Here is a 15,737-nt window from a genome sequence, read left to right as displayed (position 1 = left end):
GTAATCGTTTGTACGTCGTAAATGCAACTATATACGTATGAAGATAATAATAATAATAATGAGTAACCATTAAATTAATAGAGAAGGATGAACAAACTCGTAGGAAGTAGGAAGCATTTTGTGATAAAAGTATAAGATTTTTGGAACGTAATGCGAGAATACGTGTGAACGGTCGAGGGTGTTCCTGAGTCACTGATCAGTCACTCGGGAATACACACGTTGGCGTATTTAGACGAACCTGGCATTTAGATTCTTTCGCAAAATGAATCTCAAGGCCACGTGTGTCGCGCTCGCTGTTTCAGTCTTCGTGCAAGTACGAAGATCTCTGACGCGTGTATATAAAATGTACGTCGTATCCAATCATGTAAAAAGATTCTTTTAATAAACGAGAATGTAAAAAAAAGAAGTGTTTTCAGCCGAGACGTCCCTGAAAAGAAAGACACGTTATACATACATCGGAATTCAAGTAGTATAGTAATAATCTGTTTTATTAGGACGATTGGAAATAGCATTGGAAATCATATTTAGAAATAAATATTAATTATTTTCGACGTAACACTTGTCGATATTGAATCGAAGGCTGTCGGAGATTACTGCGTCGCGGGCAGTACGATCCTTCGAGTAAATTATCTTATCAGTCAAACAAACATCGTTTCGTAATGATCAAACACGTTTAGTACCATACATGTAAACGATAGAAGAGTCGCAATTCTTCAAAATTTCTCTTGGCCACTCTCGCACCCTCTCTCCCTCGTAAAATGGATCAAACCTGCTAGAGTCACCGTCATAGTCTAATTATGATCTCGTCGTTCTAGCTCGTGCCTCTAGGTAGTTTTAACATTAGATTATATCTACGATTAGCACAATATACCGAATGGTAAGAATCACAATATAATTTACGTCACGTTCAAACAGCTCGCTGACAGAGTTCAATATATCGAACGTTTCATATTTCATTTATCATGTTGCACGATCAACACGCCGAACAAGACCGGCCGGATCGTCAAGACTTGTGCACAACCATGTTTTTGATCATTTTTCTATTTACGCGTATCATCCTCGAACGCACGCGGGCAAACGATCAAACGTAAAATGAATTCAATAATTCTATCTACGAACACTCGTAAATTCGGAAGACTCGCGAACCGAAAGATCGAGTTCCAAATTCATCGTACAAGGGAGATATCGAAACCGAACGTTTTGATCTGAAGCAATCCATCCTACGCGATAGTATCGATGAAACGTGGCAAATATAAAACGAGACTGCTGCGGAAGTCCAAGGGTAAAACGTATCCGACTATTGATATGACGTCCCTAAACGGCTCGTAAATCCTTCCCTACTCGTACTTTACCAACGAGATGCGTAGACACGCGCTCGTTCTTCCTCCGTCGAAGACATCGAGTGGCAATTCCATGGCCGACTGACAAACTCTCACGTGAACCGATCGGTGTGGACAAAAGTTCGATCGCGATAAAAAACTGGTGTAAATGTATAAAAGGTCCGATTTAAGAGTGGAGAAACTTTTGTCCATACCCGTAGATTTTTTTACCCAAGCAGCTACGGTCTCCTTGTCTCAGCACCAACCGTGCGTAATAGCGTTTTCGTGAAGAACGTCGATTCCATTTATTTCCTCTCGCTACCTGCCCGACTCGTACGAGTCGCAATCGCTAGGGATCTAATCGGTACTATATTACAAAATTTCGGATCACAAATGGTTTTACGTATAAACTGCGTCAAGGCTCGACTCAATCAAACTCTATTTACGTTTCAGGTGGAATCGACGGCCTCCACGAAACGCGCGAATACATTTTACAACGAAACAGGGGCAGCAAATGTTGAAACGTTCAATCGATTCATCTAATTCAATTCTATGCTCTCGAAAGTGTACTAGCTCAGCTCACCGACTTTCTCCTAGCTCCTAAAGTTAATTAAAGAAGCAATAAATAATAAATCGACGAATTCTCAAAAGATTAATACCTCTAATCAGCTGAACTCTTAAACAGACTCTTTAACTCGGGCTACGAGGAGTTTGTCTCTTTAGCCCAACGAGTCAACAGCGATCGTACTGAGTCCTTTCGCGCCGATGGTCGTCTTGAATTGCTCCGGTATTGGGTACTCGGACTGTAACGATACGAACAACAAATCGATTCGATTAACGATGAATAGACTTGATTACGCAGCGAAATGTATATTTAATGACTCACGTAATCGCCGTTTCCCTTAGGTACCATAACGTTCATCTCGCTTGATTTGCTGCTGATGAACTCGACGTTCAACGATTCCGGGCTCAAGTACGCCTGGCAGCCATCCGTCTTGTCAATAGAGATGGTGGGGACCTTTCCTAGCACCTGGAATCAAAAGAATGGATATTTCGAAACGACACAAAGACAAAGAGTGATTGAATCTTTTGAACGGTACTATACACCGTTTACGAGAAACGCTGACAATCGCGCATCTGTTCGACCTCCACACTTCACGCAGTACACGTATTAACTGATAACCGTAAATAAGAATGAATGATGACATCTTGAAACCTACAGTTGAATTTTGATGATAAGCTGGGCACGACGCTTTCTAAAATGCACTGGCAATTCGGTACGATCCTTTTAGTTTATGTTCACCGTGGCAATTGATGAGCGGGACCGAACGATCGAACCGAGTAATGCTGTTTTATTAACGAAACGTTTGACGCGCGTAGGCGGAAATCTTGAACCCGTGCAAATGATCTGCGAAACCGATTGGAAAGAATGCCCGAGAGCAATCGCAAATTACGTTTGGAGCGAGATCGTGACCGACGTTCTCGACTGTTTGAGGAACGAGAGCATAGTCTGGCGGGTACAGAGAGTTATTATTTTTGAATTGCAATGAATGTCGAAATTACAAGTCTATGAATACATGAACATAGCGGTCAGGTAAGTCCTTGACACTGATAAGACTTTTTGCATCTGAACGCTATGTTCAAAATTTGCCAAACAGAGGGCAATTGGTACTCTGTAGTCGCGTTGATGACCGTTTAAAGATGCTGGCCGTGTTGTCCGTGTCCATTGTGTTACTACGAGCGATATATTCGAAACTGAAACGCGATGAAGCGGCTGACGAAAAAGATATCGTCAACAGAATTGGATACAAGGTGGAGGATCTCGAATTGAAAGTCAACATAATGACCTACAAGCTTCAGTATGGCAATTGGCCGTCGCCTCATCAAGTTCAGAAGTCGAATTTCCGAAAGAATCTACGAAATCTCAGACTGACTTTGTCCAATCCCAGCGATCGTAGCAACTGGATAAAGCACGTGTTGTTAAGGTACTGACACGACGACCGCAATGTTGAAATCACTTTTCATTCTTCTTGGTTCACTATGATCGCAGTCCCAGAGAAAACCTGCAGGGCCCGTACCCGAGTTACTGTCCCTCGGAACATCGTATAACGGAGTTGTTCGCCGCGAAGAAAAGAAGCGTGTACCCTTATCTTCGACAAGAGAATTTACCAGTGGATCACAGCAGCAAATCTTCCAAGAGCAACAGCGACAAATCCTTCGAGTACGATCGCACGCTGTGCACGTCGTCGACGTACTGACGTGAGTCGATCTCGCTTTCAGGTTGACTTCGATCTTCAAAAACCTGACGGATCGTAAACGTCGCGAGACGTCCATACACGAGAATCTCGAAACGCAGTATCGAAACGCGATATCACTTCCCGTATTCTCAAAGAGGAGGGCCTGCAGATGCACGCGGAAAGCGAGGAAGCACTTGGAGAACTTCGAAGCGAGGAACGTGACGCCCATTTGCAACAAGTTCACGAGGACCATGGACGATTGCAAACGATATCTGAAGCAATTGTACGACAGTAACAAGAACCTTGGACTGATCTGCAGCTCGTCGGAATTCAGTAACGGATCATCGATCAAGAACTTTTGGTCGGACACTCAGGTAACCAGACGGAAACTCGTGACGAGACCGTTGACAATCCATTCGACCCCGTTCCAGCAGCAGAGGTACGACAGACGAAGGAATCTACTCGACTTGACCGAAGAATTCCGCAAAGACAAGGAGAATGAATCGGGACAAGGGGAATGTCCGGAGGACAAGAACTTGAGGAACACGGACCGAACCAAGGACGACTACTTGGAGTTGTTGAACGCGATATACCCGATTCTGCGACTGGTCGACGAACGTTTGTTACCGTCCAATATGAATATCAAATTTTATTCCGACATGTTCGCCAAGCGGTCGCCTTCGAGCTCTTTGACTCGTGCGTGGTACGATCGGAAGAAGTACGTGGAAACGTCCCAGGAAGCTCTGTACCAGGTGATCAAAAAATTGGAAAGTTTGCATAATGTCGTACGTACGTACGAGTTGGATAACGTCGGAGCAAGGGCGCCGGGAAGAGAGATAGAACGGAGCAACAGATTCAGTAGCGTTTGCCAAAACAAATTTGTCTCGGTTACTGCGGAGAATGATGGTTGGAGTAAAAATAGGAAAAAGGAGTCTAAGGAACGATCGAGTTCGATCAGCTCCGAGCAGTACGAGAGCGACGATACAGGTAGAAGCTCGATAGTGTCCGTTCAAAATTATACCAATACATTCAACACGTATGCTTATTGTTCGCTGATCGGAAACACCGAGCCGAGGACGTTCTCGTCCTCGAAGGATCACGGATTGGGAATGATGAGGAACGATCAGGCAATATATTCCACCAACGTGAAATACGGAAAGGTACCCGAAAGGGCGTACTATACCATCTCGTCGGACTCCTCGGCGGAAAAAAATGTTACAAAGCGAAGAGTATCGGGAAGCTTGGCGTCGTCACCGGTCGTAAACGTCGACGACGATCGAACCGAGTCGTTCGGTGTCGCTGAACGATATCCGGTTCCGATGGAGACCGACGAGGACGTGATAGTATCACCGACTTCGAGTCGCACGGAAATGTCCAAGGACAGCGAATTAGAGGACAAGCCAACCGCGGTGTTGCTCCAAGAAGCGTTGCAATTTAAGAAAGCGTTATTAACGCGCGTCGAGTTGGAGAAAATATGCTTCGTAGAGGACGAGAAAGGAGAGGCAACCGATCGAACTACGCCGGATCACGGCAAGTGTTTCTACGTCAACGACGATCTGCGACCCCATTTGGACATAATTTCGGAGGAGCAGTCGGTCAGCAGTTGGACGGAAAAGACCAGCAGGACTTGTATGTTTTTCAATTTGAAGCAGGACGAGCGGTTGAACGGCGATACATCGAATTTCACTGGGCAGAACGATATCAGGGATTCGAACGGGAACGCGCATAAGAAACACTTGGACTCGGTGCACAATTTCGACTCAGCCTCCGAGTACTTTAGTTTGAGCAATATAATTCGAGATGGAAATGAAATGGATCGTGATCGCTTCGAGGAGAATACACCTCTGATCAGTAGTTTACAAGTGAAATATTTGAACGATGCTCCGAACGAGTCCGACGAGAAACTTGTCAAGAACGCGACGGATATGAACGAGCAAGAAATAGGTTTCGATTACACGCAGGAGAAAGAGAGTTTCCGAGAGCATTTTACACGTATGAACAGCCTAAACGAGTTCATAAATCGGAACGTCAACAGTGTGGAACTGTTTTCTCAAGATTTGGACGATGCACGTACAGAGGAGAACATCGGGAATTTGGATCAGGACACGGGTTTCAACTTTTTCAGTTCCGAGTCGCTGAAACGATACGCGAATGTCACGTGTACCGCGAGTCTATCGAACGGAAACGGTGACCAGGAACTGTCTCCTCACAGCCCGAATTTGACTTTAAAAAGGAACCCCGGCGCGTGTTCGCTGATTGAACAACCGTTGATGCGCACAAACGAGAGACCGGGGATGATTCTGACCGAGGATCCGACGTACGAATTGTTAGCCTCCGACAGTAAAGGAACTTGGTTGGAAACGAGTTTGATGCAGGAATCGTTGACGTCCAGCATAAATCAATCGAACGACTCTAACGTTCCGGAACCGTCGTCGGTGACGGCACTGATCGACAAATCGTTGGAAGAAGAGAAATTAAATATAGACTGGTTGAACGACGACAATGGCTTTAGCGACGACTGCGACGATCATCGGGACATAAAGACCTACTCCGCGAATACCATCGTTCTTCAAAAGTGCGATGCAAGGAACGTCGGCAGTTGTAAAGAGCGTGATGCGCTTCGAAATGGAAAAAGTAGTTCGGTCACGCGAGACTCATTTACCGAGTTCAACAGGGGAGAATTGATCGACGAGGCGGACTTGTACAAATCTTACTCGAACCTCGTGTCTGCGCACAGTAGCATGTATTTCACGGACGAAGGACCGGCTTCTACTACGAAATTAAACGATGCGCGTCCGAAAGCTCTTGAAGAGCGGTTGCGATCGAATTTGTACAAGGAGCAAAACACATTGGAAATTGGAGATATTGGAAATCCCGAAGCTCTGTCTACTTGCACGTCGAATGAAAATAAATATATCGACGAATCTTGTGAGGAATCGAAACGATCACAGAAAATTTCTACGGACAAGCTGGACAAACTACCGCCTGACGAACCGACAGTTTCCAAAGAAGAGACCAAGTCTCTCGTTGCTCGTAACCATATCGGCGACCATGATTTACTACCTGCGGACGTTGCATCTGATAGAAGGCCATTCGTTTCACCGAGAAATGAAGAATTAAACATGGAACGACACGTTGATTTATCAGAAATGAAGGACGAGAGAACGAACTCGACCGTGAAATCGTCGAGTCACGAAAGTTGCCCTTGGAAATTGAAACGACCAAGTGGTCTACGAAACGTGAAGGGCTTAAAATCCGATTTGTTAAACACTGTTGAAGCTGAATCGGAAGACAGTGCGAATACGGTGCACACGAAGCTAAGAAATTTGTCCGCGGAACCGAGACGACGTACTACCGACGATAATATTAAATTGGATAGAAAAAGATCCCGATCTCAAGTGAATTTTCGAATCGACGAACCGTCGGAAGACGGGAATTCGAAATTACAGCGGTCGTCGCTCGCTGCGAATCCGAACGCTGAGCCAAAATTAACGGGCCAGTTGAAATCTTTATCACCCACCCCGAGAACATGTTCGAAATCTTGTATACCGATTCTGAAAAGCCGATTGGAAGCAGCTCGAAAGGCTGAGAACGAATCACGGCCAAAGAGTCCGCTTAGAGGACCATTGACCATGACCATGTTCTACACGGACAGCGTATGCGAGACAAATCAGGATGTGTCGGACGAAATTCAGGTGGAGGGTAATCCGGTTGACAAAATGCGTAACGTACAAAGAACGAGCGAAAGCGGTAACCATAAGCAAGAATCGACGAGAGCGTCGCGCATTGAACGAGATACGAGTAAAACTATGGACGGTGTCGCTCCTCAAGAGCAGATGGTGATATACGTAAACATATTCACAAAATATGACCACAATGCGACGAGAATAATAGATCCGAATAAGTTTTTGGAATACATGAAGAACAAAAAGTCAAGTACAGAAAAATTGGACGGAAATCAGAACGGTAAAAAGGACGTAGAATTTCGAAATGCTTTCGCGACGAGTGAGGAGAACGTGACGCAGAAAATTGTTACCGTCGTTTCCTCCGTTATAGATGGCAATGAATTAGATCAAACGACGACTAACGTGTCCGAATCAAAAACCCAGAACATCTCGTCGTCTAACGTTTTGTTAAATGGTAAATTAAAAAATTTATGTTTCCTGTCGGTCGAACAAAGGGAAATCGACGTGACCGCTAAGCCTTCCGTCATGGACACGAGTACGTCCATATCGGACTTAGAAAATGTTTCGGGGACAGCGAGAAACAAATTCCAAATATGCGGAACGCCTAAAGAGCTGAACAACGAGGAATACATAGCGTTACTCGAAATTCTACATCAGGAATCGAACTCGGTGCACCTACAGGAGTTGCAAAACGTCTGTACCAAACTCTCCTCCGCTCGAACCAAAATTTAACGGATACAAATAACGTCGTTTCTCTACGCTTGATGAAATTTGCGATTGATAATCGTCTATAATATATTCTTTTATAATATTGGACTTTTTATTTTCTAGTACAGGACACGATGCTCCGCGTAATATGCTATGTATATATTGTGTACTCGTACTTGCTTTGGAGGAAATATATATTTTTTACACGATTCATTGTTGAGTTTCTAATCTCCGATGAGAGTAAACGTAACTTACCTGCATTTGCACGCTTTGACAGTTGACAAACTCGATGCTGGACACGACGGAGTCGAAGACAATGGATGATTTGCGGCACGAATCCATAACGATGGAATTGACTTTGCCTTTCACGACCAAGGTACTCTCCTGACATCGAAACATGTAGATGACGTTGTTCATCTCCACGTTGTCAATGACGAGATCTTTGTTACCTTGATGATACTCCTATAACGTAAAAGATGAACGTGCCACAAGTCAAACGCAGTTGTAACGATTGAGAATTCAGAAGCTCGTCAGTACTCACCACAAGCCACTTCTTTCCATCTCTCGTGAATACAGGAGGTTTCGTGATCGGTGCATTCGCTGGCGGCACTGCTTTTGTTGGCAGAGCACTGTCGACGAACGGGGCTTTAAATGGTGCCGGTCCAGTTCTCAGCGACGGATTCTTGTGCGTCTGCATGTCCGAAGTGACTTTCTTCAAGTCTGCAAAGTTGCAATTAATTTTAGACCAACGATCACTCGACGAAACGAATATTCTCCAACGGAACTATAGTCACTCTTTGTAATTGCCTCTCCCTGGTTGATTTCGGCGAAAAGAGCGCTTCTGTCGTCACCGATTCCCACCGGTGCCACGTCCCCCATGGGCATACATGGAGGAGGTGGTGGTGGTATGCCCATTGGTGCGGAGCCAGTTTTTGCCCACACCAGACCTGTCGTGTGATGTTGGCGCACATACTGTTGAAGATCACTGAGCGTCTGTACCCAGGCCTTGCACCATTCGGCGTGCACTTTATCTCTGGAAACAGAAACGTCCGCGTGAATTCTGGAGGAGCAATTCGTTTTTAAGAAGCGAATCACGTATCGCGGACAAGGATATTGAATTTATCGTCTGTAGACTTACTTTTCCTTCCACTCCTTCAACACACGATTGGTATAGAACTGTCCGGCATCGTTCATTTCTTTGACGTAAGGAGCCGGAGTAGGTGACACTGCCACCCATCCTAAAGCCGGAATACTTTCACTGATGGCCGACAAGTGATTGAAGAACGGAGATGCTCTATTCTTCTCTCGGAACTCTTGAATCTGTTGGATTTGAGTAGACGTAGGAGCCAGCAGAGAGATCTGCTCCGATTGGCTCGCCGGGGCTGCCCGACTCGCAGCGGTCCGAATAAATTCGAACTGAATTCTATACAAAAGGTGATAGCGCTCGTTAGGTCGGGTGAATATAGATCGACGATTCGATATCGGATGGTCGACGGTAAAACGCTTACTGAAACGCTTTCTCCACGAGCTTGCTGTGTGAAGCTACGTCACCGCCGATCTTCTGACTCTGCTGCAAATACTCTTTTACCGGACCATGTAGGAGGTCTTCGTAGCCCGCGACGGACATGCTGACGATCTTGTGTGACGTTGTTCTATCTGACGAACGAGGAGGCGAGGCGGATTGTCCTGGTGCGCTGTTGGCTATTGACTGAGACCTTTTCGGCGATGGTGTGTTCGTTTGAACAGCAGAATCCTGAGTTTCAGTCACAGGTTGGATTCTTACTTTCTCCAATCTCTTTGTAACGTTTTCTAATCTATTTACCAGCTCTTCCAAATGTTCCTCCTTATCGTTCGCTTCGCAACCTTTAATTAAAATACATTTTTCATGAGCTGGAGATGCTCTGATGCACTAGTTGCGAAAGAGATGAGATACTTCAATTTCCCCGCTCCTTAAAAAATAACCGACTCACGCTACAACTGAAAACGCGTGCAAAATTATACAATTCCAACAATGAGAATTGCTCAAAACGAGAGGATTTCTACTGGCGATCGTAGCGTAAAGGTCGTTACATTTGGAGCAGACGTATTCCAGAAGATGCGCATTTAATTCGAGTAAATTAAATATAGAGTGAACGTATAGATAGTAAAATCAACATCCACAGCCACTAGATCATCGTGTTGCAAGTAACATGTTGGAAATAAATTTACGTGTGTCCAAGATCACGTTACCACGGGTCAATTATCAATCCACGGCACACTAATTTCCAAGTCGTACTCGTTTGCTCGACAAAAGAACTATGCCCACGCAGTTTTCACGGGCGAGATCCTCTGGCCTTTTCGGAAACGCTTCGGGAACTAAACCACGGTTCTAATGATACTCAACGCGAGCGTGTGCCGCGACCTATTCTTGGGAAATCTGCGAAAATTGAATCGCGCGTGGGCAGACGCTACTTTGTATAAAAGATTCCGCGCGTTCGTCAAGAGGCGTCTCTCGTTAATTAAAAATTCTTGGCGTACTCGCAGGTGTGTGTGTGTGATGTAAACGACGAATACACATAATATAAAGTAGAACAATACGGTTTTCGATCTACGAGCTCCGCCGCATAAATTGAGAGATATGCATACAGATGTTTCTAATTTTAAAGAAGACGAGAACCCGTTGTAACGTCTATTTTTAACTGTTCCAATTGCTCCGCGGCTTGATTCTTTTTTAAAAAAGGCAACTGGAAATATTAAACAGCAGAAGGTAAATGGTTCCGAGTGTGAGTACGCGGAACAGGACGCAAGACATTCTGTCGGACGACGTGACCACGAAGGAAACGACGCAAGTCTTGGAGCCGTCGTGGTTTTTTGTCACGACTCGAAAACCGACGATTCTGTTGCGGAACGACTAACGTGATAATAATACACTCGTTACGTGTACCTCAACTACACGTACGTTTAAGAACGAATGAAAGGAACCTTTAATAAATTGTTGGAAAGACGATGGTCCGAGGGTACTCGGTTCAAGTGCAAAGAAATATATCGGGAACTGTGAGCAAAGTTATAAAGATCGATGAATTGGAACTGTACGATAGATTATTCTGAACGCGATTCGAACGAGGAGTTCGCACGACCTACTTTGCCCAGACACCATCTCAAACAATCTCTCAAAGTGGTTTCCACTCGTTCTGAAACGCAATCAATAAATTCCACTAACTCTGTCTGATACAGTCGACTCGATAGAGAGAGAGACAGAGACAAGTTCGAACGGAGCGGAAAATCATATGAAAGAGTAAATGTAGGATAAACCCTGACCGGTGTGCACCACTGGTCCCAGTGGATCGAACCGCACTTTGTGTTCCTGTGCGTTTTGCGCGGCGTGCAACAGATCGGAGAAAAATCTGTGACGCCTCAAAGCTAGCTCGTCGCGTGCAACCGGGGTCGCAGGTGGTTCTTGCATTCCGCTGCATTCTTCCGAGTCGTGCTGGCCATCGTCGTCTTCTTCCGAAAGTCAACAACAAATTTTTCAGCAAATCGCACACAATACTCGGACGTGTAAAATATATCGCTCAACGAAGATGTACCTTGCGGTGGATTTTTATTCACGTCGTTGGGACAGGCTTCGAAGACGGAATCGTCGCCTTCCTCGTCCAGCGTGTCATCGACCGTTCTCTCGATGTACCCGAAAGAGTCGTAAAGATTGGTTCTGGCGGTGCCAGTAACCCCGGAATTCAGTATCGTCCCCAGCATACCACCCCCGCCGCCCCCCTCGTCGTTTCCGTTTACAGTCTCGCTTCCGTCCGCCTCTTCACCTATCGCGTCTTTGACTCCTTTCGCCTCGTCCCCCGTTTCCCCGTTCTTCGTTCGATCGCTTCCATCGTCGACATCGGTGTCATCGTCGTCCTCCGCCTGGTCCCTGTTGGTTCTCGACGATCGGGAATCGTCGTTGAACTCGTCGCGCTTGCCAGAAGGCAACGGACTCTTGACGGTCAAATCGTCGATCACTTCCGGGGTGCCTTTGTCCATCGGCGGCGACGCTTTCTCGAATCTCGACACGTCGCCGTTCGGCTTTTCTTCCCGGTTCACCGGCCCGTTTTCCCCGACTTTCGAGGGATCGACGTCTACCTGCTGCGAGTCGACGACTCTCTGGCTTTGTTTCGCCGCCGGTTTCGTCACCTCCGGCTTCTCCTTCTTCGAGCTCTTGTTGCACACGCAGCATTTAAACATGGTCGATATCGATTAAAGATTCTCGTCGTATCAGCGATAAACGCTCGACCGAGCCTTCGTTCGGTGCTTTTTGAATTGATAGGCCGTTGTATGCGCGAACGCACTTGTATGTCGCGCGGCTTTTTTTCACCCGTTATCGTTCTCTGTCGGTGGCAGACAGACACGAGTTCTCGATTCGCTTCAACGAATCGATCTGAATGCCACGGCGATATCGATCTCGTTTGGTGCGTATACCGACGATGGAAGAGTACATACAGTTTCAGATGAAACGTGTATGAAACAGGGATTGTAACAATGTAAAAGATTCAAAATTCTTGTCGTATCGTTTCGTTTGAACGCCGCAATTTAATAGTAACAGTCGTAAATATAAAATGGACGCGAAGCGTATTTCAATATGAAGAATACTTGGATAAGCTACGTTCGACTGACCCGTCTCGGACGAATGTATAATCGGGTGTATGTAATGTAATATTTTAATTCGACCGCGTGCGTTCCGCTATTCTTTCTCAGACTGGGAAACTAGGCTACCGAATATTTCACTTCAACCGGATTTCCCACGGGAATCACGCACTACAAACTGTTTGGTATAAATTCCATTTGCTCACAGCCTTTGCTATGCGTTCACGGTTTATACCCGTCAACGTCGGGAACCAACAATTAAGTGCGCAGATCAGCGAAACAATAAAATCATTAATTAACGCCTATCGTTTCCTTTCTCCACGCGAGCTAAGATAAATATATAATTGAACATATGTTAACAGCCAACGTATGTTGAAGATATAACGTATATTGCTCGTTGTAACAAACGTATAGAATATTTGTACGTGAAATTACTTCAACTGCCTCAACGATTCAAAGCTTCTGGCAAGCAACAATATTTATAAACACTTTGATAACAATACCTTCTAGAGAACGTGATCACGACACTTGCTAGAAATCGTTGCTCAGCGAAATCTATGTATGACATATATTTTCCCCGCGAAATGGCGCGATGATCGATTCCAACAACGCCCAAGTTTACGTTTTCAAGATTATTCAAGAACGACGCGTGTCCACGAAACGTGTTCGAAATTTAGAGGGACGACTCGAAAATGTTTTAGGTCGTTTTCACCTTGCGACAGCCTCCCGGTTATAGAGAACACGAAGAAGAAACCGAGTCTTGCGTCGGAAAGAGAAGGCACGCGTTTTCCGACGACAGTCGTGCATCGCACATCCTCCCGATGTCTACCGTGTCCGTGTTTCTCATAATCACGGTAATCAGAATGAAACGAGTTTCGTCCACCCGATGATTCGTAGGTCAACGAATGATGACGCATGTAAATGATATCGTCACGAGCACATGTCGTTTCAGTGCACGCAAACGGCACGACGAACAGGATTACGTACAAACAAACGCCAGAACGTTTCCACGTACATTTCCACGTCTGCGATGAATCACTTTTACGAGCCCCGTTACGCACCAAGTAATAAATAAAATATCGGAAATTGTTACACGGCTAATCTTGGACTCGGGACCGTGGTCAACGTGCGTCTATATTTCGCACGGTTTCAACTCGGTGAATTATCGGTACTCGGTTTTGTCAACAAAAAGAAGTAGGTTCTTTGTACGCCACCCAAATACTAATTGACGAACCGCCTGGACGCTTGAGATTCTCAGAATGCTACTGGCACCGGTCGAAAGAGGTAACCTCGAATGTACAGCGTTCGCTGCGTGTGAAACAGTGAGATTAATTCAAGGAATCCGTAAGGGTGGAGTATCTACCCTCAAAAACACTCTACTTTGGAAGCACCCGGCGCAATACATACTCCGCTACTTGGGGTTTCGACCGGCACTCAGCGGTGCTGCCGCAGGGCGGTCGAGACCCGAAATTGTTGCAGCTTCCTTAGGCACAAAGAGCCACGTGCACCGGGGGAACTTTCGAAAAGACCCGGTTTCTATTAGAAATCGCCACAAAACATGTCAATGACGGGGGACACAATGAACGATTTGTCCAGAACGAGTTTCTGATCACGACAACGCGATTTCCGCTAGCTACGAATCGTTCCAACACGCTGCAACGTCTTTCTATTAATTGTTACTGAACCATCCGCAACGCACGAATAACAATTTAAGTTCTTAACGTTTTGTTACATCGAGAATGACATATATAACCAAACAATTATGCATTACGAACGGTTCCCAGTATGCTCCTAAACGTGTTCTACACATTATCGAAAAGAATTGTGTGCAGGAAAGTACCTACTGATAGACACTATCGATATCTAACAAAGTAAATAAATATATGGTTATCAGAAAGAATATGAGGTCGTGTTCGATTGTGAAGTACGATATGAAATTAGGTATATCCGAGTATTTAAAAAAAGACTAAGAACGGAAAAGTCCTGGCGTACGTGCCAGATTAAAAATCCTAATTCTTCGGACGATCGTACGATATCTTCGTTGAACAATGCGATATCGTGTCGTGTCAGTAAAAAACGAGAAGTCGACTTGTACTTACGATTTTTCCATGTGTCTAGAACCTTTTTAAACACACCAGGTACCATTCGCGAATCGTCCTCAGTCTCGTTGTTAATATCTGGCATGTTTAAAGTATTTTCTCCCGACTTGTACTTGGTACAAACGTAAAAACTGACGTGCTCGATACGTAACCGATGAACGATGATGACTGACTCACATCGTCAGCTTTCACGATGGAATTTTAATCTCGCGTCAGAATCACAGGACCGTATCCACGTGACCAATTTAAAACCTAACGTAAAATCTGGGAAACGGGCCTTTTCACAAATCAACTTCCGAAATATTTAAATAAAACGTACGGAAAGCGATCTCGATGCAAAGTCGATAAACTCGTGTGTTGACCCATCATTTTGTTAAATTCGATCAGTTTCTGCGTCGAACGTATAATCGAATAAGTATAACTTACTTGACTACTAGACAGAGTCTACGTACTTATAACAAATCATGACTGCATACAATAGTATTCCCAATTTGTAATTCCACGCATGGTTTTAGTTCGGACATTTAGATTGTCATTTTGAGAAGGAGAATGACTTATTCAATAAACGCTGCACCACTTCTCGTAATCGTAAAGCATTGAAACGTGTTGCCAGGTGTCAAATGTCAGGTGCAGCAAAGTGTGAGTCACGATCGTAACACAGCAGGAGGTATACAGAAGCATAACCGTGTTCCTAACCAAACCGAATGCACCTTGGCATGATTTCTCGATGAAATCGCAATTGCAAATGTTGCGATCGGTTATTAAACGTTCAATAAACTCTATCTACGCATGCACATGTATGCGCATTATATTTATACGAATGATATTACGGTATGAACACTGCGGAAACCCGTAAATAGCCAAATGTTTCCAGCAGAGTTCCTACAGTGCCTAGTGGCTGTGGCGTATACTAATGAGAAATACTGGAAAATTGACGCAGATTTACTTACGAATACGAATATGAAGCCTTATTGAAGCTCGGTAACATGCACTGTCATTTGATGACAATCGACTTGACAACACACAACAAACACGATACACAAGTGACGAGACATCAGTCTGACATTTCTACGTACACCG

At 44.9% G+C, this 15,737-nt stretch overlaps 2 protein-coding genes across 8 annotated transcripts; one reads left to right on the top strand and one right to left on the bottom strand.

The window, feature by feature from the left end:
- Positions 1 to 461: 461 nt before the first annotated feature.
- capt (adenylyl cyclase-associated protein 1) lies at positions 462 to 15,718 on the bottom strand. Of its 7 annotated transcripts, none has more exons than XR_003389343.1 (10): positions 11,517 to 13,050; positions 11,248 to 11,433; positions 9,459 to 9,813; positions 9,089 to 9,373; positions 8,745 to 8,983; positions 8,492 to 8,670; positions 8,206 to 8,412; positions 2,206 to 2,349; positions 1,979 to 2,122; positions 462 to 1,919 (listed from the first exon to the last, which is right to left on the bottom strand). XR_003389343.1 is itself a non-coding variant. In XM_026814479.1 (10 exons), the coding sequence occupies exons 2-10, from the start codon at positions 11,390 to 11,392 to the stop codon at positions 2,039 to 2,041; spliced, it is 1,569 nt and encodes a 522-aa protein (XP_026670280.1). In that variant the 5' UTR covers positions 11,393 to 11,433; positions 11,517 to 11,666; the 3' UTR covers positions 462 to 2,038. The 7 variants fall into 7 exon arrangements, 6 of the variants coding, with proteins under 6 accessions (XP_026670280.1, XP_026670283.1, XP_017882135.1 ...); XM_026814479.1 differs by having other exon boundaries at positions 462 to 2,122; positions 9,459 to 9,703; positions 9,773 to 9,813; positions 11,517 to 11,666; XM_026814482.1 differs by lacking the exons at positions 11,248 to 11,433; positions 11,517 to 13,050 and adding an exon at positions 15,608 to 15,718 and having other exon boundaries at positions 462 to 2,122; positions 9,459 to 9,703; positions 9,773 to 9,813.
- Positions 3,793 to 8,159, top strand: LOC113464485 (uncharacterized). The gene has a single exon (XM_026814474.1). It carries the CDS (start codon positions 3,808 to 3,810, stop codon positions 7,972 to 7,974), a length of 4,167 nt encoding a protein of 1,388 aa, XP_026670275.1. The 5' UTR covers positions 3,793 to 3,807; the 3' UTR covers positions 7,975 to 8,159.
- Positions 15,719 to 15,737: the final 19 nt, after the last annotated feature.

The sequence above is a fragment of the Ceratina calcarata genome, unplaced genomic scaffold, assembly GCF_001652005.2.
Source record: "Ceratina calcarata isolate Rehan_Ccalc_2016 unplaced genomic scaffold, ASM165200v1 scaffold39.2, whole genome shotgun sequence".
NCBI classification, from domain to species: domain Eukaryota; kingdom Metazoa; phylum Arthropoda; class Insecta; order Hymenoptera; family Apidae; genus Ceratina; species Ceratina calcarata.
The sequence above is the reverse complement of the archived record's forward strand: the minus strand, read 5'-3'. Positions and strand labels throughout refer to the sequence as shown.